Below are 25,408 nucleotides of genomic sequence, written 5' to 3' on the forward strand. Positions count from 1 at the left end.
TTCATAGTAATTATAGCTAGTTAGGCATGGCTATAGCTGGCACAAAGATAGCTCTGCTTTAATGTTTGTATTTTGGCACTGATGTAAAGGATTAGGGCCACATGCTATAGTGTGATTTGTTTGTATCTGTAAACCCAATAGTTATGACTTAACATAGTGCATGGAGCCAGATTGTTATTTGCTCAATTGAAAATGTGGTTGGAATACTGATCCCCTGCACACAAATTAGTTTGTTCAGAAAGTTCCTTAATCCTGGGTTGATACTGCTCAGTTTTGCAAAGATTTGTCGAACAAGTGCAATGAGTTGGGGGGGTGTGTGTTTGTGCCAAACTATAAAGCTGAAATGAAACATGTGCAGCAGAACCAAAGAAACAATGGCATTGTTTAAAACAGTGTCTGACCTAGCTGCAAACTAGCCACCCATAAGGTTTTCTTACAATGTAATGATTAAATGGATATGAAAAAAGCTATCAAGAATTTTAACTGAAGCAAGAAAAAGAAACCTAAGTAAGCAGTCACTTCAAGAGCCATTTATATTCTGATTTTCAGTTACTGAGTTTTGGAAGGCTTTTAGTTTAACCAGGCACAAAGCTTTGAACTCTGACTCAGCTTTCACTGGGAAATAATTGATCTCCTGATTTTTCAAACTATTTGCCTTTAAAGCATTCCTCCTCACCCAAGTTAAATTCTGTGAAAGTAGTAAACTTTGGAGATTGCTTCATTAACTCTGTAGAGTTATTGAATATAGTGCTGATCGTATTTTGAATTATTTTTCAGGTCCAGTGGTCCAGTTGCAATATTTTTTCCACACAAGATCATGCTGCTGCAGCTATTGCCAAAACTGGAATTCCTGGTAATGTTTCGCATTGTTAAAAATTATGAGCTTTTTTAGTCCTGTGGGTATAAAGTAAAGTAAGGGAGAAAAAAATTGGGTGGTTCCTTATATATTGATGGTTACTCTGGTTGAATGTGTGCTATCAGGATAACCTCCTTTTTTCCTAGTGAAAAAAGAACACTAGAATGTTGCTTTACCATTAAAAATAATTAAATGAAAATAAAAATCCGGAAGTATAGGATGAAAATAATATAGATACTGTAGCAGAATCAGAAGACTTTTGATCTTGAAACTAGCAGATATGTGATCTTGAAGATTTTGCCCTACTGGATTCAATAGATTCAATGTTTTGAAAAAGGATTACATTTCCTGTTTCAAAATATTGGATCCAGTATAATGAGTCTTCTCGCTTCTAAATGATCTCAATGCAAAGAGCACACCTACAGCATACCTTATGTTGTTCTTGTTTTCTCAGAAGTGCTTAGGTGATATGGCTTTTTACACACTGGTGAATCTTAAGTATAGTGAAGTGTGTTTTCACACTATTTAAGAATATCTTGGACTTTGAAAGTTTAGATTTCTCTTTTGTCACAATATAATTTCTTTACAAACTGTGAAGCGTGATGTAGGTTTGAGAGTAATATTTGTGAGAAATGAAGTATGATACCTTCTAATCAGTGGTACATCTGCCTTGCTTGTAATGTAGAATAACTGTGCCCATTTATTTAAGGCAAAGAGATGCCTTTGAAATCTGCACAGACTTAGGATGTGGCTTAGTTTTGCAGTACCATGGGATGATAGATTTAATGATTAAACTGTTTGAAATTTACTATCATTAACTATTTTTGCATGTGTGACGAAAAGCAAAAAACTCTCATTATTTTATTGGCTTAATCCTGACTAACAGTGATTAAGATTATGCTTCATTCCCATGAAAATAAACAGACCTAAAGCCCCACTTGCTGGCTTGGATTTTAGCTTGTTAAGGAAGTATAGCAAATGCTATGGAAGAGTATCCTTTGCAATATATTCTTAATAAGTCTTCATAAGGAATGCATAAGAAATAAGTCTGCATGATCTACATAGGGAATAATGTCTTGGAATTAGAGAAAGGTAAAGAAAAAAGAGAAATAGAGCAAAACACGAATGAATGAACAATATATTCTTACTTGCACATCAATCTGCAAAATAATAATACAATTTGTAGGTAGCCCAATTCTCAGTTGCTCTGAGCAGCTCACACCAATTAAAGAGTTAGTGATGATTCTGAAATAGATGTTTCTGGAATAGATGGAAGACAGATTGACTTTTAACCTAGTAAATTAAAAAAACATAGTTTAATTGCTTTGATTTATATTACTGTAAGATGGTTATCAGGCCCTTTACAGCTCAGACATATTCTTGGAAGTAAAGATAACACTGGAGAAAGGTTCTCCATAGTTCATTTATAAGCAAAATCATGGAGTCAATGGGATTCTCCTCCATGCTGCATCGAGAGCCCAGGATGGGGTTGACTCCTTCCTATGACATCATAGCTGAGTCTGTACTAAGATATAAAAGCCAGCCCCCGGGAGAGACCCCAGCTTTTGACTCAGCTCCTTTCAGTCAGTAGCTGTGTCTCTGAAAGCGTTCTGTTAGATAGCAATCACCAGCGATCTTTAGTACTTTTTTCCTCGCTTCAAGCAGCTCCCAGGGATCTGGGCAGCTGCTCTTTCAGGAGAGCCCTGCAACGTTGGGAGCAGCGTCACAGAGCTCTGTGTAGGCAAGCTGGGCAGCGTCTGCAGACCTCCCCCACGCATGCAGTTTGGAGCGATTGTAAACACGATCGGCAAACTGATAAGAGCTCCAGCCAGCTGATCGTGTAGCTGGTTGCTGTGTTTTTCCCTTGGTGACTTTGCTCGGGGCTCTGTATAGCCTAAGGAGCGATTCTTCAATTTTGGAGCCTGTTTTCCTGTAGTCAGTGGCCATCTTGGATTCAAGCCTTCCACCACGAGGTGAGCGGCTATTTTGTAAGCCCGGGGGCCATTTATACCCTAAGGGGCTTAATAGAAAAATTTCTAAACAGCTTCTTTCCAACGCAAGAGCCTTTATTTTACAAATGGAGCAAGATAAGGCTCTGGCAGAGCTTTCCCCCCCAGTGGAACAGTCTCTTAAGCCCAATAGGAGAAAAAGATGTAGGCAACGCACCCAATCAGTCCAGAGGGAGGTGGCTGCTAAAATCAAAGCTAAGGCTCTAGCCCCTAAGAAGGCAACTCAGGCTGAATTGAGGGGAGAGAAGCGCAGACATGCAGCTCTAGAGAGGCAGTTCAACAGAACTATTCAACAGAAGGGAGTGCAACTATAGCATGTTTCAGGTGATACTTGTGGGCCCCAACCAAGCCCTCCCAGGGGAGGAGAAGTTATCTATGAGCCTTTCCATCCTCCATCCTGGTCTCCTGAGGCTCTTGCTGTCCAGTCAGATCCTCAGGATTTAAGCAGATCTGGGCCTTATTTCCAACAGGCTTCTGTGCCCTATGCTCCTCCCCCTCCCTCCAGGCCTCAAACCGCTCCTCATACTAGGCCTGAAGCCACCTTCATTCCCACAGCAGTGGGCCTTCGGCCTTCTGCCTCTACCTTTGAGCATAGACCAAGGGATATCCAAGATGTAGTCTCATCAGCCATTAGGCAGGGATTGGCTGAAGGCTTCAAGCAAATTCTTCAACCTCTGGAAAGGGTTCAGGCCCTTCTCCCTTCTCAATCTATAAGTTCCTTGCCTCATCATCCTGATTTACACAGGCCTCAGGACCTCAGGGTCCATTCTTCTCTACCAGAATGGGAGGAGGTTGATGAGGAAGGAAGGCCTTCACCATCTGAATATAGTTATTCCTCTCATTCAGAGTGAAGAGGGTGAGATTTTTGACCAAAATATTTCAGAGGAAGAGGATTCTCGCCCAGAGCAGACATCCTCTGCATTGGTCTTCAAACCTACTCTCTTCAGACCATTACTCAGCAAGGCCTTGGTCACTGCCAAGCTGTCGCCAGAGGAAGTGGCTCCCAAGCCACAAGGAAATCCCTCTAGCCAAGGGGATTCGCTCTTCTCCAAGCCTGTAGTGCATGCAGAGGTTTTGCCTTCTCCCATTTTGTTCCTGGACATGGTCAAGGAACAGTGCGCTTCTCCTTCGGCAGGTCCTCACCCATATTCTCTAGATAAGCGTTTCTACAATGTCAGTGCAGCTCTGGACAATGCCCTGGCAGTGCCTTCTGTTGACATTCCAGTTCTGGCCTCGTTCTCATCTTTTTGCACTCCCACGGAGCCAGACGATATCCTGAAACCGGATGATAAACGTTCCGAACAGACCCTCAAGCGCAATCACCAGGCTGCTGCTTGGGCTGTTCGGGCTTCAACAGCAGCATCCTTCTTCACCAGGGCATCCATACGGTGGCTGCGCCAACTCCAGAATAGATTGCCTGCTTCTGACCTTCGGTCTCACCAAGACCTTAATAAGATTATTGCAGCGGCGGAATTCACTGCGGATGCCACTCTCAATTCCGCCAAATTTGCATCCAAGTTCATGGCATCTTCTGTAGCAGCAAGAAGACTTTTATGGCTCCGAAATTGGCAGGCGGAGTCATGCCGAATATGGAAGCTGGCTTCAGTTCCTTTCGCAGGCGATAAGCTTTTTGGCGATGCTCTGGAACCTTATCTCATCGAAACCAGAGATAAACATAAAATTCTCTCTTCCTCTGGGAAGAAAGCCGACTGTCGCCCTGCTCCTTATCGCCCTCCTGCCTTCCGAACGGAGACCTCATCTCGCTTCCCCGCTCTCACCATACTCCCAGCGCCAAGACCAACGGGCGGAAACATCTGGCAGGCAACAACCTTCTGCTGGTAAATGGCCCTTTCGGGGGGGAGGGGGTCGTTCCTTCCATCGCTCTAAGTAATCCCTTGTTTTCCCACCCATCGGAGGTCACCTAGCCTTCTTTGACTCCAAATGGGAGGAGTCAACGATGAATGCCTGGGTGCTCAGCACTATTAGGACAGGGTTACAATTGGACTAACCCCACCCCCCAATTTTTTTTTGATCTGTCCTGTGTCTCGGGACATTTCCAGGCAAGCCCTCATGAATCAGGCCATTCAGCACCTTCTTGAAATCAGGGCTATTCAACCTGTTCCCCCATATCAACGGGGACGTGGGCTTTACTCTCGCCTTTTCATCGTTCCCAAAGCCTCAGGGGATTGGCGAGCCATCCTTGATCTAAAATTTCTCAACCAATTTGTAAAATATAGGCGATTTAAAATGCAGACTCTCCATTCTATTTTAGAGAGTGTTCGGGAGGGCGACCTCCTCTCTTCCATTGATCTCACTGAGGCTTACCTCCACATCCCAATTTGGCCTCATCATCGCCAGTTTCTCCGTTTCTGTTATCAGAATACCCATTACCAGTATCGAGCACTTCCCTTCGGCCTCTCATCAGCTCCAAGGGTGTTCACAAAGGTTCTGGCAGCATTGGTGGCATCTCTGCATTCTATTCCAGTGAAGATCCAATGCTACTTGGATGACATTTTGATTCTTTCCTCTTCCATCCTTGCGGCCCATCGGGATCTGCAAATTACCCTGTCACGTCTCCAGAGGCACGGATTTTCCATCAACACCAAAAAGACCCAGCTCTCTCCTACAACCAAATTGCAACACTTGGGAGCAGTCATCGATACCATGTTGTGCCAGGTTTTCCTGTCCCCAGCTCGTAGAAAGAGCCTTGCAGAGATCATCAGCCAGATCCAGCAACATCAAATGGTCCCCCTGTCGCTGCTGTCCAAACTTCTGGGAAAGATGGTTTCCTGTATTGGCATCGTCCCCTGGGCTCGGCTCCACTTCCGAGCCCTCCAGTGGTTCCTGCTTCCCTACCAACAAGCAGGAACCAGCCACTCATCCATCAAGGTCCCACTCCCGCCACAAATCCGGAGATATCTCAATTGGTGGCATTTCCCATCTGTCTGGAGGGGAACTCTTGTTCAGGGACCTAGACAGGCTAGTGATAACCACCGATGCCAGCCTGGGTTGGGGTTCCCATATGCAGGGCCAGATAGCTCAGGGTGTTTGGTCCAGATCCAAACAGACCCTTCCCATAAATTGGCTAGAGCTCAGAGCCATTTTTCTGGCTCTCAAGCATTTCAGGCAATCAGTGACCGGCTCTCATGTTCTAGTCCTTATGGACAACATGGCCTCAAAGGCTCATGTCAACCGGCAAGGGGGGACGAGGTCCAAAGCCCTCATGAGAGAGGCTCTACGGCTGGGGTTATGGGCAGAGAAACACCTGTTATCGATCTCAGCGGACCACATCTCCGGGGTCGACAACTCCCAGGCCGACTGGCTCAGCAGGAGCCTAGTTGACCAGGCAAAATGGTCCATTCCTCCGTCTCTATTCAGGGATCTTTCCCTCAGATTCGGAACACCGGAGGTGGATCTTTTCTCCATTCCTCAAAACGCCCAAGTCACCAAATTCTTCACCAGGTTTCCTTGCCAGGGAGCAGAGGGGACCAATGCTCTTCGGTACAAATGGCCCAAGGGTCTCCTCTACGCCTTTCCCCCGCTTCCCATCATTCCGGCAGTAATTCGGAAGATGTTGGAGGAACATGCGGAGCTCCTCCTCCTGGCACCCTATTGGCCAAGGAGGCCCTGGTTTGTGGACCTGGTCAACCTATCAGTGGCTTCTCCTTGGAGGATCCCAGCCCATCTAATTTCCCTTCACCAGGGGGCCCTGCTCTACCCAGAGCCCCAGTGGTTCAAGCTGACCATGTGGCACTTGAGCGGCAGCGGCTAGAGGAGGCTGATCTTACAGAAGGGGTCATCCTCACTATCCTGGCTTCTCGCAAACCTTCTACAAGGCGCATCTATGATGCCACCTGGAAGGCTTTTTCCCGATGGTGCCTCAGGGAGGGTCTTTCTCCTGCTTCCGCCCAGTTGGCAGAAGTTCTTAGCTTCCTTCAGCATGGGCTGGAGAAAGGTTTGGCCCCCAACACCTTACGCAGGCAGGTTGCGGCCCTCTCCTCGGTCCTTTCATGGGGTTCGCTTCCTTCCTTATCCCATCACACTTCAGTCAGGAGGTTTTTGAAAGGGGCTTCCAACCTGCACCCTCCGGTGGTTCACAGGTATCCTTCCTGGGCCTTCATTTGGTCCTTAATGCCCTTACAAAGCCCCCCTTTGAACCCCTTAGAACAGTGTTTCTCTGTTTCCTGACTCTGAAGGTAGTGCTCCTTGTTGCCATCACTTCTGCCAGGAGGGTTTCCGAGCTTGCTGCGCTTTCCATCAGACAGGACCTTTGTTCCTTTCACGATGATAGGGTTGTTCTTCGTCTGGACCCCTCATTTATTCCGAAGGTTAACACCTGGTTTCACAGGTCCCAGGACATTGTTTTGCCTGACTTCTGTCCTCTCCCGCACCATGACTTAGAGCGGCAGTGGCACATGCTAGACATAAGAAGGGCTCTTAAAATATACATGAAGCGCACTTCCTCCTTCAGGAAGTCGGAAGCCATGTTTGTTTCCTTTTTCCCTTCTCACTTGGGGCACAAGGCCTCTTCTCCTACTATTAGCAGGTGGGTCAGGTCTTGCATTGAGCAGGCCTACAAAGGCTGCGGCCCTTCCGGTTCCCTGAGGTCTGACGGCGCAGTCTACCAGAAGCGCGGCCACTTCTGCTGCCTGGGCGACCCAAGCATCCTTGGAGGAGATTTGTCGTGCGGCCACATGGACATCCCCGTCTCCTTTCATCAGACACTACCATCTGGATGCTTTTGCCTCGGCGACTGCAGCCTTCGGCAGACGGGTGCTTTAACGAGTGGTTCCACAGTCGGTGTGATGAGCCAGACGAGGACCCGTCCATGGACATGCAAGCTTTGGCTCTTGATGCAGCATGGAGGAGAATGGGCGTTGGTAGAAGTTACCGTGAACGCCCTTTCTATCTATGCTGCGTGAGAGCCCAGCCCCTCCCTTGATTCGTCCGGAGAGGGTAAGACATATTTCTGTATTTATTTTGGGCTTTCAGAGACACCTTTCAGTCTGTCAAGTATCTTTGCCAAAGCTGGGGTCTCTCCCGGGGGCTGGCTTTTATATCTTAGTACAGACTCAGCTATGATGTCATAGGAAGGAGTCAACCCATCCTGGGCTCTCTCGCAGCATAGATAGAAAGGGCGTTCACGCTAACTTCTACCAACGCCCATTCCAAGTCCATCCTTAAAACATTTAAAACGCAACTATGTTTGTTCCTGAAGCCTTAACATAGTTAACTCCTCTGGAGGATACACTGACATGAATATTAAAGGATGAATACATCAATTAGCAGTTGGATTGAAGGAAGGGAATTGAAAATTGTGGGATTTTGTTAGTTCTTTATTTTTAAAAAAACCTGTTAAGTATATTTTGGCTTCAGAGCAAGGAAATGTGAAATGTGTCTCTTCACACTTGCTCATAAATACATTTTTCCCAGCATCCATGGATGTTCCTCAGCCACACCTTGCTGACAATTCTGGGAGTTTTAACATCTGAAGAGTAATCAGTTTGAAGAAGGCTGATCTAACCATTAATCTTTACCTTGAGTTAAATAAAGCTAAGTTACTCTGTAAATGTGTTCTTGCCTTTTCACAAATACCTTTGTAGTATTTACATTTAGACTGCACTTTTTTACTGCCTTTCTCTGCTGAAAGGCTTTGAGGTCAGTGTCTTAGATCTGTGAGAAACTGATGAGTGCTGATCACAATCTTATTCGTGGGAAAATTAGTTTTCTACGCAGAGAATATTTTTTACTACCTCAAGGAAAAATTTTACATTAGGACTTCCTGTCATTACACTCTCAAGTTTCACTCAGTTGGTTATAACAACACTGCTGGAGAAATTATAAGCCATATGGTTTATGTTTGATTTGGTCTAGTATATGCCTGGAAAGGAGAAACGGATGAAGAATATATATGGTGTATTGAACAGACCCTCTACTTCAAGGATGGACAACCTCTGAACATGATTCTTGATGATGGTGGAGACCTCACCAGCTTGGTTCATACCAAATATCCTCAACTCCTGAAAGGTAATTGTCTAGTCTTCCAAAACACTTAGAATTTTCTAATTTATTGTACATTCAAAGTCACTGGGGAGGTAATTGTTTCATTTTTAAAGGAATGGCTGGATGAGTAGGCAAAACTCATAGTCACCCAAAACAAAGCATTTTACTTGTAAGGCAAGAAATGCCCACAAGATATGTTGTAAGCCCCATTTGACTTAGCATATGGGAAAGGAGGATTTATTGGCATTAAACTTTCCTCCCATTCCTCCAGAATAGGCTTGGTCCTTTCAACTCCAATCTTTGGTGTTGCCAAATGCTCTGTAACCTATAATAATACAGAAGAATATAATTTTATTATGGTAGACCAGCAATAGACATCACTATTTACAATATATAAAAATAATAATACTGACACATTATATAGTACACTAACTCTATACCTGTGCTTCGCTATGAAACTATGTGATCGGGCTTAGTTTTTGGGGAGGAAAATAAGGGAAAAAATTGTGCCTCTGCTTACCAGCATCCATCAGTATTCATCTGGCTAGTCTCCTGTCAGTATGTGAGAGAGTTGAGGGCTGTTTGGAAACTGAAACAGTATTTGCTGTTTCTCAGTATTTGCAGTGCTATGCCCAGATTTTTTTGCAGCCTTAATAATAACATGACCATCTGTAAAATAATATTCAAAAATTGTTGCTCTGTGATGCTATATTTCATCTGTTAAAAATCCTGACAAGAGAATTTTTGTAATATATAGAACCTTTTGGTATCAATGTAGTAATGCCAGATGAATCTAGTCAGAAGAAATGCCATATATTTATTCTTTATAGACTGAATATGTCCCACAGTTGCAAAAAATATACAAGGAACTTTTTGGAAAGTAGCCAAACCAAAAAATCAATACTATTCTTTTGATTTTGAAAAAACATTTTCTTTTGAAGATCTTGAAAGTTTTCTCCCATTTTTCAATCCTCTAAATCTTAAATTGTTCAGGAATATTCCAGGTGAATATGAAGTGGAAGATTCAAGGACAAATCAGAAAATGTTCAAGTAGCTGCTCTGCTATGTTACTATGACATTTTCTTGGTCTGTATATACTAGATTAGGAATTTAAATAGAATAAATAAATCAGCAATAAAACCCTAGGATATGAGGAGGAGCATTTTGAACTCATGGCTGCCAAAATAATTTTTTTTAAAAAATAAATTGTTCAAAAGGATGTGCACTTCTGTGATAGCACAATGCAGTTCTGCCTCGTCATGTTTTGCTGTTTGAAAGGCACTGATTTAGTAGTTAATGCAGTATTTTCTGGCAACCAGAAAGTCTGGCTTCCTGTTCACATCTTTCCTATTCATCTTTTTTTTTTAGCTTTGCATTCTGTTTTTCCAATAAACAAATGGCATTCAAGACGATTGATATAAAACAGTAAAGTAATTAATCCTACAAATGAAAAGTTTATACTGTGGATTAGAAAGTGCTCAGACCTATCTTCTTAGGTAAGCAACTAAAGCTTGCTTACGCATCAAAACCAACCTAAATAAAAATATTGTCACCTTCCAGTGAGAAAGAGAAAATAATCAATGCTTTTGGTTTTTACATCATTTATCAACCTGTTTCACAGAATGTAAAATATGTAACATACACACACCCCAATTCAGAAAATTCACATCAATTATTAGGGTTAGATTGTTTTGGTTTTCTTTTGTGAAGAAAAATGACTTGGATGAGGACTCCCCTTCTTAGCATTCCTAGATGTGATGGTAGGTTTAAGTTCAAGAATGGTATCTGTGTATGTAATGCATGGCAGAATCAGAGCCCTATGGACTGTGTTGATTTCTCTTAATTGAACTTTGAAGACACCTAGAAATAGCTTAGAATTACAATACATTTATCCCCTCAGTAAATAGGTATTCTCTTACAGCTTTCAAACCATGCCTGCCAAGAACTTGTCTTTTAGCATCAGAGCTCAGGTCTTTATCATCAACATCTAACAGATAGTCCTTGACTTATGACTATAATTCAGCTCAGAGTTATTGCTGAAAATTGTGATCATTAAGCAGGTAGCCATGTGACTATGCCTGGTTTTATGGCCCTTTTTGAGGTGGTTAAACACCACCATTGTTAAACAAATCCATTTTATCCAGTGGGCAGTTTTTGCAAGAAACCAGAAGTAAACATTGGGAACAGGCCAATTGGTTCATGGTCATGTAACTGTGGGACACTGCAAATAACCATATAGGTGAACTCGTTGTCAAACACTCAAAATGAGATCATGTGACCAGAGGAGGGTACGGCCAATATATCTTCAAAATCAAGTTATAAGTAGCTTTTGGAAGTGTCATTGTAACTTTGATCATTAAGTAACCAGTCAAAAGTCAAGGACTACTTCTAGTCCAGCATAGTACAAATCCATGCTGTTTCAAGTGGCAATCCACATAATTAGCAAACTGCATATATTAATTGATGAATTGCAGTTAATAAAGATGGAGTAGAAAAAAGTTCCTAAAGATAAAAACCACAAATATTGGAAAAACAAAAACCAACTTTAAGCTACAAATTTGAGGAAGGCTGTTTTCCAATGATGTAGTGAAATTGAAACCTGCAAAGTTAAGCCTCTAATATCCTGTTCATTATTTTTAACAGCAGACAAGGATAAGGAAACAGACCAATATCTTCCAACATTGGTTCTTTTAGAGACAATAATCCTGCTGATTTAACAAGTCCATCAGTATTACACAGGCAATATTACAAAATTACTTTCTAGGCTCCTGTACCTTTGGACATTTTGTAATTGTTTAAGCAAAAATGGGAGCAATTGTTCAGTGCTGCCCTTGACTTTTTAGAGATATGGAAGGGGCTACACAAAATAGGCAGTTCAAGAGTAACTGAAATTTAAATTGCAGTTAATTAAACTTACATCAAAATGCAATTAATATGGTCACTTATATATAGTTATATGCTGTAACTATATTATATATGTGTGTGTGTTTGTGTGTGTGTGTGTATGTAGAAAGAAACCAAAATTGTAGAAATATAGAAGCTTTTGTGGCCATGAGAGAGGGTACAATTACTAGTAGATAGCTTTCTTAAGCTGTAATAACAGGTTATAATTTTTTACATAAAATTGCAGTTGTAACAGTGATTCATTAAACTATGCACTAAAAGTAAAAGGGAAACTAATTGGTAATCGAGATATAAAGTTATGTAAATAAGATTTTGTAAAAAGCCCACTAGAGGGAGGCCTTGTTTTTCTAGTCTATCAAGATGTTATTCTAGTAATTCTTTCTTTACATTAACAAACAATATATTGCAAAGTCTATTTTGACTCATCAGTTATATTTCAGGAGACATATAGGGCAGAATTGTCCTTTGAACATCCAAAAGTGATTAGTCTTCAACTTTTTTTCTCTTTTCATTTTTCTATTGCTAAGAGGTGCAAATGGGGATATACTTGGTTATCTCTTGCCTCATTCTTCTAAAAATTTACAATTTGCACCCATTGTCAGGTATTTATGATCTTTTTTTCTATTGCTTCCCCGGGATCCAAATATTTGTGTCAAATGTGATACTACCAGATGTATTTAATGGTTGGAACTGATATCAAGATATTTAATTATCAGCATGCTCATACAAAAAATTGTCTTCTTGAATATGCAGTCTATTAAAATACTATATCAATAGGTGATTGGTTATCAGTTAATATATGGCACAGAGCAGTGGTAGGATTCAAAAATTTTTACTACCAGGTCTGTAGGCCTGGCTTGGTGGATGTGACAGGGAAAGGATATTGTAAAATCTCCAGTCAGAGGTGGTATTTTCCGGTTATCTGAACTATTCAAAATTTCCGCTACTGGTTCTCCAGAACTGTTGAGAACCTACTGAATACCACCTCTGGCACAGAGCTCATCATTATACAAGGCTATTGTTCACTTTTGTGAAACACTCTGATTGGTTTAAGAGCTAAATTTTATATCCTTATAGTACTACTTTGTTCAATGAAAAGTATGCCTTAAGTTTCCTGTACTACAGTACACTCTTCCATAGAAAATCCAATATCCACAAAAAGCGAAACCAGAGGGACAAGTTAATGCTGACCACACCTTCTCAAAAATACACTTCCTCTCCAAATATCTCTTTTATTATCTTGAAATAAAAGAGATAATTTAAAATGAAAGATAATTGCTTTATGAATATTCCAAAATCCTTAATAAAACAATTGTATTAGGCCAATTGCGATTATAGAATAACATTCAAATTTCAAGTCCAACAGTCGATAATTAAATCTACATTTGGTTTCAGTCTTGCGTGGAAATGGGAATAAATCAAAGTCCTGTAAACTGGGACCTATCAAATTACATGTACTTGATCAGCTAAGTAAGCTCAGACTGAAGAAACAACATAAATGTAATTTATACAGACATACAGTCCAGCTTGGATTTTCTTGTTTCTTATTTCAAAGAAGCTGATATAATTTAAATCTGAGTTCCATCTCAGACATAATTGTGCTTAATCAACTGTTGTGAACTTTAATTGAACTAGTGAAGGATATTACTATAACATAGATGAAAAGCCAATGTAACATCAGTGTTCTGTAGGCAGCCAGATGTTGATTCATAGTCACACTTCTTCCAGTACATTCTTGAATATGAACTGACATAAAGATTGATTTCTAATTTTATGTCAACAATATAATATGTACAGGACACATTTAGTGTTATTTTCAGAAAGAGGATACAGGACATTAAAACACTAAATATTATTTGATTCCTTCAGTGAGGCCAAATGCTGTTCTCAATTCTTGTTACTATAAAATATCCACTGTAGATGAAGTTACAATAAAATAGCTAATAGCTACAGTGAAGGGACATTTCTAATACCAAAAGGAAAATAGAAACTATGCCTCAATAGAAGACATATTTATTGCTTGCTTAATTCATTTTTGCAAAGCAGTTCCATCCATAACTGGTAGATTTTTTTTTTTGTTAAACTAGGCTTATACATTTTCTTTTCTACTCTGCCCTGCCCATAACAAGTAACTCTTGTACCCTGTATTAAATTTTATAAATGTGTGTATTTCTTTGAAGATGCAAGCATTGTTGTACAGGTAATTCTCAACTTACAACAGTTCATTTAGTGACTGTTCGAAGTTACAATGACACTGATAAAAGGTGACTTATGACAGTTCTTCACACTTATGACGATAGCATTGGCATGGTCATCATCATGATCCAAATTCAGACACTTGGAAACTAACTCATATTTATGATGCAGTGTTCTGGGGCCATGTGATCCCCTTTTGCAATCAAAGTCAATGGGGAAGGCAGATTCACATAATAACTGTGTTGCTGACTTAACAACTGCCATGATTTACTGAACAACTGTGGCATGAAAGGAGATAAAATATGGTCATAAGTCAAGTACTACCGGTATTCAGATATCCAAGTTTCAGATGATTTTGGACACAATATCTTCTCAATGTAGTTGCAGTGTGCAAAGTGATGCTGCTTCAACAAGGCATCCATAAATGCTGATTGAATCCCTCCATGAAAAAGGATTGAGTACCCTCATTAACTTAACAGTTTGAAGTAAGCATAGGATTATTTTATATCAGCTATTCGAAATTCAGGTGATGTTCCAAACAGCTGCACAATTTCTGAGAATGTTATATTGTTGTTCGTCACTGAAGGAAGAGCCTTCTTCCTGGGTTAACCTTGAATCTTTTCTTGATCATACATATTGTTTTCTTCTGCCCACGCACAGGATATTTATTCTGAAGTCTTCTAGTGTTTAAAATATTTACACTGAAAGAAAATAAATAGGTGGCCAAAGAGTAAGTTTTATCCCTTTTTAATGTGTAAAAAAAAAAGATTATGTCTATTCATTACTATTGACTGTCGTCCTGCCAGAATGAAATTTAAGATATCCTCCTGTAAGAGCTAGTGCAGTAAATTCTGTTGGATTTTTTCCTTGCAGGAATCAAAGGAATATCTGAGGAGACGACCACTGGCGTCCATAATCTTTACAAAATGCATACCAATGGAACCCTGAAGTTACCAGCTATTAATGTTAATGACTCTGTCACTAAGGTAACAACCAGTATTCATGTATTCTATCTTCTTTTTCCTTTCTTAGCTGGCAACTTACTGTTTCTTCATATTTTACATGAAGGGTTTGTTTCCATATCCCCCTTTATGTGTGTATGACTACTTCCTACTGAAGGTATAGAATATTACATTTAAACAGGGAATGAGGTGATATCTCCTTGGCATCAAAATTAAAATGTTATGGGTCTTTCTTGCATTCAGAAATGCTTAAAAGTGCCCGGAATCGTTGGGAGTCAAAGGGCATATAAATGTAATAAATTAATATAAAGCAATTTCTGGAGGCTTTGAAATGGTGGTCTAGGGAGAACATGGTCATAGAGAAAGACATGGCTTGATATCTAAATGAATCATTGGGAATGGTTGGTATACAAGCGTTAATAATAATAATAATAATAATAATAATAATAATAATAATAATAATAATAATAATAATAATATACCTTACTGGGATCTGCTCGCATAATTCGCCGATACATCACGCAGTCCTAAATGCTTGGGAAGTATTCGACCAGTGATTTGTGATATGAAAGTTATCTCGTTATCTCGTTTGCTGTGTACACGCTTGGTTTTTTTGTGTCAATAATAATAGTAATTATTACTATTACCGGTACATCCAAGTTACATGTATTCATTTTGTTTAATATAGTTTTATATATCTATTATTGATAAAGATCAAGGCTTAGTATGCAAATGTTTTCATTTATCTGCAGTTTTGGCTTCATTTTTATTTATTTTTAATCTATCTAACTTCTAGTTGTCTAAATTACCAGAGTAATTCTAAGTGGCTTCCATATTAAGATTAAAAACAGTAAATAGAAACAATATGCAAAGGACAGAACAATAGTGCATACTGTGCATCAGAGAAGGATAACAAACTCAAACGCTGTTATAGCATTCACATTACTCTTATCAGGAAGAGAATGAATACAATCCAGGCACTGCTGAAAGCATCATGTTTTGGGACCTTTATGACTTTCTAGTATTGTTGCAGCCTTATGAACCTCAAGAATAATGCTGTTCTACAGGGCAGGCACTAAAATGGAGTAGGTTTCCCACCTAGATCCCACTCAATAGCAACCCTAGAGACCTGAACTTCTCCAGATCTTAGTGATGGGACAAGAAGTGACAGCAGAAAGTTGACTGCATAGGTCTTGACAATCAAGACCTTAAATTTTGCCCAAATCTGACATTTTTATTGGATTTATTAGTAATATTTTTATTACTTTACCCATGTACAAAATGGCAGATGGACTTGTAAAAAAAGTACTTATGGATTACATCATCAGTGCTAAATGCTTGCAGTTGCTGCTTCTTCTGGAAGTGATTGAGAAATTGCCTTGAACAGTGTATGCAAACCTGCTTGCAATGATCGCTCCACTGCGCCGCTGGATACTAATATTGCTTGCATATTGTCTACAGTTTACTCCAGTTGTAACAAATAATCTTCAAGTGGCAACAGCATCTCTGCAGCTCCTTACAATGGCCTCTCTCACCAAGACTGAAAGATACAGTGGAGAAGCCAGCATGAGCCACATGGCAGAAAATAGAGCAACACCCTCCATTAGCAGCCCATCAGTCTCCTCAGAGAAGATATTTTTACTGCAAGAAAACATATTGGAGTCTGAAAACTATACTTCTTAGCTGAATGAGATAAAGGGCAACTACATTGTAGCCCAATTGTGTAGATAATTGCTTGTGGGAGGAAGAGAATTGCCATTGGCTCCAGAACCTAACCCACAATTCCCATAATTACAGGCTTGTTTTTTTAACCATAGTTTAATATTGGAATAGTGTCTTCTTGAGCAACAAGAACCATCTATGAGATGTTTAATAATCTCTGTTTTCTTTCCAGTAGAATTTAGTTCCATACAATAACAAACAGCTGTTTTTTGTTTGCTTTTACATGCAACTCTAAAGAATGTTCAGTTTTCTTCAAATGTTCGGTTTTCTTTCCTAGAGTAAATTTGACAACCTCTATGGCTGTCGAGAATCCCTCATTGATGGAATTAAGCGTGCCACTGATGTCATGATTGCGGGAAAAGTGGCTGTTGTAGCAGGCTATGGTGATGTTGGCAAAGGTTGTGCTCAAGCCTTGAGAAACTTTGGTGCTAGAGTCATCATCACAGAAATTGACCCCATCAATGCACTGCAAGCTGCTATGGAAGGTGAGAAGCAACTTGGTTATATGTTACAAGATGTTATTACCTTGGCTATGCATTAATTTGGTAGCTGTACATTGACTGTAATCTGATACTGCAGTGCTTTTCTAGAAAAACTGACCCACGTATAGTGTCAGACAAACCTCCCTTAATCACATGATTGCCATTATATTCAGTACACATTGTCCTGTTGTTCTCCCCCCTTGCATGATGGAGAGATTGGAGAAGAAATTAGAAGAGAATAAGCAGGAACACAATGGGGAATTATATATTTACAGCAATGTACACTCATTATGTGGCTGCTTATTCTCTTCTAATCCCAGGCTTCCTTACAGCGCAGCATCCTATTGGGGGAGTAATTGGTAGCCATCTGTCAAAGCTGGGTGACACTGGGCAGAGTGAGAGGTGGCTTTTCCCAAGTCCTGGCTCCATCACAATCCTCTTTTTTTAGTCAAACATTTCTTCACACCAAAGCAGCATTAACCACCACGAGGACGCTATATTTTTGCCAAGGCCAGTTAACTTTCCCCTGCAGCTTCCACCCTGCCAAAATGAAAAAGGAGTTGTAAGCCTGCATTACCTAAGCCAGCCCTCAGGCACCTTCCCTTTTCACATGCACTGGGGTGGAGTCCAGACATGTGCAACTGGGAATGAAGGACATGATCCCTTTTGGGTCTCTTCGGAGGCCAGAACTGATACGCACCTTTCCAAGGCAAACTCCCTTTTCCCCTTGCCAATCTCCTCCCATCCAAATAACCTTTATCTCTGCCCAAGTCTATAAAGCAAGAGAGAGGAAACACCCATGTGCCTCTTTCTCCCCAGCCTCTATAGAGGCCCCTATTGAAGCCCAGATGACTCCTGTGCTCCCTCCTATGCTAACTGCAACCTCTCTTCCCTCATGCCCACCCCAGAATGGAAGGGTCCTGCCAAGTGATTTCTGTAGGCAATCTCTCTCCCTCCATCCCACAGAGTGTAGAAATTAGAGACAAAGGTATTAGAAGAGAGTACAGTAGGCAGGTAAAAGTGACTGCTGACATTGATGCATTGCTTTCAGTATGATTACTGTGTTCTAATCCTCTTCTCTCCAAAATGAATGCAAACATTAATTGCCATTCCAGCATTGGGGTGAACATTCCAAAGGGGAGGGAGTGGCTAGGAGGCAAACAAAACCCGTCTGGTAAACTCGCAAGATTTGTTCTTTCACCATGTATACATCCAAACTAAACTCTGTTGTTTCTCTGTGTCATATAATATATATGGGTACATGCATATTTTGGTATTTATTTATTTAGTAATGTTTATGTAGTGTATATTAGAGGTGGAGACCCTTTGAGAGCTGTATGCAACAAAATTTCATTTTAATGTATGTTGATTAGTGTACATTCAAAGTGATCATAAAGTTAGTCTAAAACCAAGGTGTGAAACTGATTACTTTTTTCAATTTCAAGTCAGAAAGTACAATTGCAATGATTTCCCACTTGCTTCAGTCAGTGACTTAGTCCCAATTGTGGTTGCTAAATGAGGACTACCTTTATTGTGGCTAAAATTAGATAAAATAGTATACCTGTACATATTCCCACTTAGGCTTTTTAAGAATAGGAAGAACCATATGAATTAATAGAGCTTTTAATCCAGTAGTGATGTATAACAAAGTATATTTTAAAATTATAATTTCACACACACATTACATAAGGAAGATTGAATCTTTATTGGTTCTATTGATGCTTTACATTTTAGAGGTATGCCTGAACTACTTAAATGCATGCCTTTGGCTATAATGCAACAAACATTTTTCTTTTTCGGTATTTTCAGGTTATGAAGTTACAACAATGGAAGAGGCCTGCAAAGAAGGCAACATCTTTGTTACTACAACTGGATGTTCAGATATTGTGCAGGGGAGGTATTTATCTTTTTAGTTACAGCTGGTGTGGCTCCATGTGATATTAAAAAGAGATGCAGAATATTGCGGACATAATTTCTTTGATGGTTTAATTATCCTATTCTCAGTGCTGTTTTCTTCCAATACAAACCTTTAGATTTTAGTTGATGAATTCTGAGAGTCAGACTTCTAAAATAGATTTCAATAGTTCTGCATAGACCTTGTTTAGTGACCATGCAGTTATGACAGTGATGATAAAATAACCTTGTGGTCAATCCTTGAATTACAACCTTTGCAGGTGTATGAAGTATTGCGGAAGTAAGATTATAAGCACATTTGCAGGTTTATTTGCAGTGACTGCTCTGCTTAAAACCAAGTTGCCCATCCTAATTGTGGTTGTTAAACAAGGACTACCTGTGTATTAAAATATGTTTAATACTTGTTATTGTTTATAAGCTTAGTTTCCTTTGTTGTAGCTTAGAGTTGAGATACTTGCACAGATGTTTGCAGCAAACAATTAACTAATGGTGGAGACATCCATCCTGCAAACTTTGGTAAAGTATCTTATTGTCACACATCTGGAAGTCTTCAAAGTCCTGTTTTTTGGATGCTTGCTAGTTACTGTCCATGAAAAAGATCTCCCTGCTTCATTTCAGGCATTTTGAACATATGAAAGATGATTCCATTGTGTGCAATATTGGGCACTTTGATGTGGAAATTGACGTGAAATGGCTGAATCAAAATGCTATGGAGATTGTAAATATCAAACCCCAGGTTAGTACATCTAAACCTAATTCCTATTTTTAAGGTACACAGTTAATAACTGTAGCAGATTGTGGAGAGCCTGAGAAAATTATGAATTGTGAACATAGCACAGCTTATGTCATAAATGGTGACTTAATCTTGGTGGAGAGAATCTGGAAAGAGGAATTTTAAAGCATTCAAAGAGACTCTATCTGAATGAACACATTATAAATAAACCTAGGAAACTCTTTGCAGTGAAATTGCTACCTAGTCAGGTAATAAAATCTCTGCAAGCAAGCAACCAAGCTCAAGGAGCTCCACAGTTTAATTCTGAGCTACATAGATTCTCTTCTATCGGATCCTCTTACAGTTTCTAGGATTCTATATTTATCTAAGACTAGCATAAAAATTATTGTACTGAAATCTTATTTATTCTTGCTTTCCTGAGTTTGCCCAGCTATGTGGGGTTTGACACTAGTGAGTTACTGCACTGTGATTGAGAATTCTGATGCCCAAGCATCACAAAACATAAAATCTCTTCAAGTTTTTGGGGAAAGTGATCTAATCTTATAAAAATCTAATTTAGATGCATCTCAGCCAGTTAAGGATACATCTTTTGCTAGTTTAATCTGTCCAAATCCCATTTGGCACAAGCTGACTTTATTGTTGTCACTGCTTCATGTTGTCTCATGTTCCTCTAATTAAGCTTCCTAGCCAGAGTTGCTATCTCCTGCTGTGGTGAATACTTCTGTGTATCATATAGCAAATCCACATTTCCTCCTTGTCCTTCCTTATCATATTGAACTACTGTTTTTCATTTATTTATAGGTAACTGGAAGCCAGGTGTCTTTCAGAAACACATGCTTCAACATTACTTTTTTTTTAAACGAAGACATTTTCCAGCGCAGTTTTGAAACATTCCAGGTGCTAAGATAAATAACTCAATAGGAGCACATCAAAAACATTTCTTATCCCTTCATGTATTCTAATTTTAAAGCTCTTCCCTAAAATTCCTGAACATCGTATGCAAGCAAGATGTCCCATAATTTTTTTGCAATTAAAGGAAAACATGATTTTGATAAGAACCAGCACCTTGGCGTTCCTAAGGAAAATGTTATTCTGTTCAGATTGGTTCTTTGAGCTTTATTCCAAGATGCTTTCTACTCAGAGTTAGATAGCCTTTCAATAAGCTTTTTTCACTTTTGTATTATGAAGCAAATACGTTTAAAATTGTCTTTTTTAACTTGCAATCAAACGCATCTCCCCTGGTATTTGATATTAAGCAGATGGCCAAGTTAAAGCCTAGTAATTATCTCCTGTATCTCAACAGTTAGGAGTGACTTGGCCAGTTCTTAACCATAGTGTGTTTCATTATAAGGCTGTAGACAATTTTATAATGAACATATCATTAATTTGATAGTATTTGATAGTATATGCTTTCTTGCATTATTAATAAATATCCCAAAGTGAGTTACACTGATGAAAATTTGAGAAGAGCTTTAAAACATCAGTGCAGTAACTTTCTAAACAATATTAACAATCTTAATTCTAAAAGCTCTGTTTTTACATTATGTTGCAGATTACATGAAGATTAACTGCTTTGAAAAGTGGTCCTATGAGAGGAACTTTGCTATAACTTTATCATATCCTGATGAGATAGCAGCATTCATTTCTGAAATTCATAATGCTGTATGTCAGCCTTCCCAATGTAGTGCTTTCCAGATGGATGGGATAATTCCAAGTTTCTCTCCTATAAGTTGGGAATTGTAGGGTAGGCGATGCATTGTGAAAGTTGTTGGTTAGTTGCTTACACAGAATTATTATACAAGATGGTACTATGTACTGTGCATTCTTGACAAGACTTATCTCTGCAGGTCTCTTGTTATAGAAATAGTCAACCTTTTTATTATGAGATCCCTAGTACATTGAAATAGGACAGATCTGGACAAAGAATTTAAACATGCATTTTAAAAGTGTTTTTTAGATTAATAACATTCCTTGACCTCAAGATAAATTCTTGTACTATATAGAGTGTCATCTACAATATTAACATTAAGATTCCAGAGGAGACATAATTGCAGGTATATCTCACTGAAGTTATAAAACCTGTGGAGAGCTGTTGCTTCTTCACCTGAATAAACAAGTTGATTTATGTGGGAGTTTGTTTAGCTCTTGGCTATGAAAAAAACTATTTTTAATGTAACATTTTAACATCCTTTAAGCTCACTTAGTAAGAATGTTTGTCACTTCAACTAATTCTATACAATGCACATTTTAATTAATTTAAAACAATTCTGTATTTTTATTTAATTACCATCTCTGTTTCCATATCTTATTTAATAGGATAAATTATAACTCTGAAATGAGCAATATATTTTGTCATCTGTTCAATTTGGTTAAATATTTTTCCACAGAATACTTGTATATAGTTACAGTGCTGCATCATGTGAAAATAATTTTCCTGTTTTTCACAACTCATATAGCATTTATTTTTGCAAATTTTAATTCATTTCAGTCTATCATGCCATCTGCTTAAAATTTGCATTTTTTTGCTTAAAATATCAATTTAAATATAATTATTGTGGTTCAGAATAGATCATTTGTTCCATACTATTTCTTTCATCTGATCCTTTCCCCAAATTTACATTTTTGCATTTCATTTTTTAGCAAACACAGAAGTGCAAAATACATATTATGTTTTATGTTAAAGCTCCTTTGTTTTCATATTGGCCTGTTGGCTCATTGTTTAGAAATGAGTGGAATATCTTAAATTTAATAGGGATAAATTGATTAGTAATCTAATTTTATTACAGAGTTAAATTTGCTAATGGCACATCATTGGTTTTGTGCCAAGAAATGGAAGTTCTTGTAGAGGAGGAAACTAAAGGTTGTGAACCGATGAAATGTATAGCCAAAAATTTCATCCCATTATACTAAACATAGTAATGCCCAGGTTCTGTTAGTGAACATAAGCTAATATGTAAACATGTGTGGGTCGGGAAATAATGCATCCTAATACCACCACCCCAATGGTTTTGTGCCTGTGCCTGAATTCTTGGTGTAATGAAGAAGCATCTTGTTTGAACTTCTTATTTTCATTGTTCCAGAAAGAATATAAAATTGTGGGCATTTTTATGTGCCTGTGCCTGAATTCTTGGTGTAATGAAGAAGCACCTTGTTTGAACTTTTTATTTTCATTGTTCCAGAAAGAATATAAAATTGTGGGCATTTCTGACAAAAGTGTAATTCATGGCGTTAGTGCAAATTCAGATTGATGAATTCAAGCTGTGCATTTTTCAAGATAAATGTCTTTCAAAAATATTTTTTATTTTATTTTATTATTTCTCATCTCAAATTCATTATTCTGGGTAGTTAACAGTGTTAAAAAAATTAAAAGTTTGAAAAAAACAGAAAAACATAAATAGCATGTCAGCGTTCCAACTAACAAACTCCAAACCAATAAATTCCGAGACAAGCATTTCCTCAAAGTTTCATTTTATTAGAGTTGTCATATTGGCACATCTGGGAAAACCCGAATCTGAGAGTTCTGGGTTTTCCCTTCCCAAAAGAAAATCAAAAATCCCTCCCCTGCAACCACCAATCCATCACATGGTCCAATCAAACATCATCCCACTTGAAGATCTTCCTCCAGACAACTCCCTTCAGGTGCAGGGTAACATGGCTTTGACTTCCTGTGAAAGAATGTTGTTGAGTTTAATCTACCTATTTAAGAAATTCCCCCTCCCAAATTCCCTGGCACTAAATGTAGCAGCCTTGAAACTTCCAAGTAAAATATGGCTTCCAAGGCTGACATAGCAGTTAGGGCAGGGGTAATCAACCTTTTTATACTTACTGCCCACTTTTGTATCTCTGTTAGTAGTAAAGTTTTCTCTAACCACCCACCAGTTCCACAGTAATGATGATTTATAATGTAGGGGACAAAACCCCTACCGCCCACCATGAAAGCTGGAACACCCACTAGTGGGCGGTAGGGACCAAGTTGACTACCACTGAGTTAGGGTAAGAATACTCCTCAGTCATAAGTTAACATAACCGGTATAGGGGCCCAATCTCCCCACCCACTTTCCCCTGCAATTGATCCCCACACAATGAAAGACTGAAGTCTGAAAGGCTAACAAAGTCAAGGGCAATAAGATCTCTGAGGGGGGGAGAATATGATATTTCAAAAGGCAGGGTTTTTTTCCCCTTCTGTTCAATCATGTCCCAGCATCACAACAGAGAAGCCTCTCTTCCAGGGCCACGCCAGGTATCATTCCTTATCAGACAGAGCCTGAAGCATGCCTCTTCTGCCAAACCTATTGAGATGGGTAGACATAATCAGAGAGAGGCAATCTCTCAAATGACCTGGCCCCATGCCCTGAAGGACTTTGTAGATTCCAATCAAGACCCTGTGTTTTAACTTCTACATTTAATTAGGCATAGATAAATAGAATTCCTTAGTGGATCAGTCTAAGAGTTTCCTTGCTGTCTGAGTGTCTCTAGAAATGATTGGATGTTGTAGCGTATTATTTATTTATTTATTTATTTATTTATTTATTTATTTATTTATTTATTTATTTGATTTGATTTGATTTGCCAATTGTTTACAAGATAATAAGTATAAATGTATACATAGTTGTGAATACATGAAATGGGTACATATAAGAAAAATAAAAGAATAAGAGAAACAATAGGACAGGGACGGTAGGCACGTTGGTGCGCTTATGCACGCCCCCTACAGGCCTCTTAGGAAAGGGGTGAGGTCAATAGTAGACAGTCTAAGGTTAAAGTTTTTGGGGTTTGGGGAAGAAACTACAGAGTCGGGTAGAGTATTCCAGACATTGACCACTCTATTGCTGAAGTCGTATTTCTTGCAATCAAGTTTGGTGCGGTTTACTTTGAGTTTGTATCTATTGTGTGCTCTTGTGTTGTTATGGTTGAAGCTGAAGTATTCATTGACAGGTAGGACATTGCAATGTATGATTTTATATACCATGCTTAAGTCAGACCGAAGACGGCGTAATTCAAGGTTTTCTAGTTCTAGAATTTCAAGTCTGGTGGCATAAGGTATTCTACAACGAGTAGAGGAGTGGAGAACTCTTCTTGTGAAATATTTCTGGACTTTCTCAATTGTGCTAATATCAGATACGTAGTGTGGGTTCCAGACTGATGAACTGTATTCGAGTATTGGTCTAGCAAATGTTTTGTATGCTCTGGTTAGTAGTGTGATATTACCAGAGAAAAAGCTACGTAGGATTAGGTTAACAACTCTTAATGCCTTTTTGGCTATGTAGTTGCAGTGGGCTCTAGCACTTAGATCATTAGAGGTGAGTATTCCAAGGTCCTTTACAGAGCTTGGGTCATCAACAAGATGACCCAAGTATTCAGTATTACTCTGAACAGGCTTTTATACTTCGCTGTAACTTAAGAGATATGGGCAAGGAAAGTCAAAAGGGTAAAATTTTGCAAGGTCAAAATTTGCTCTTTCAGCAAAGTTGGAAATTTCAAAAATGATATGATAATTACTTTTCAGATAATTGATCTAAAAGCGAGAAAACTAAGTTTCCTATGTTTCACTAAGAATATTTTTACTCATGTCAGAGATTTTAGATCCTTTCAATATTCAAATTTACAGACTAGATTTTTTTTCAAAT

General features: G+C 39.0%; 1 protein-coding gene across 1 annotated transcript in view; it reads left to right on the top strand.

Annotated features, from left to right (window-relative positions):
* The window catches only part of AHCY (adenosylhomocysteinase), a 37,111-nt gene that overhangs the window by 5,128 nt on the left and 6,575 nt on the right, over positions 1–25,408 (top strand). Inside the window, exons 3-8 of the mRNA XM_026681671.2 lie at positions 778–853; positions 8,740–8,892; positions 14,842–14,954; positions 16,930–17,137; positions 18,944–19,031; positions 19,667–19,784. Coding sequence (XP_026537456.1) covers positions 778–853; positions 8,740–8,892; positions 14,842–14,954; positions 16,930–17,137; positions 18,944–19,031; positions 19,667–19,784 — 756 coding nt within the window. The remainder of the gene's footprint in view (positions 1–777; positions 854–8,739; positions 8,893–14,841; positions 14,955–16,929; positions 17,138–18,943; positions 19,032–19,666; positions 19,785–25,408) is intronic.

Source organism: Notechis scutatus, chromosome 3 (assembly GCF_049901735.1).
Source record: "Notechis scutatus isolate UNSWTSFEM ecotype Mainland chromosome 3, rNotScu1.2, whole genome shotgun sequence".
In the NCBI taxonomy this organism is placed as follows: domain Eukaryota; kingdom Metazoa; phylum Chordata; class Lepidosauria; order Squamata; family Elapidae; genus Notechis; species Notechis scutatus.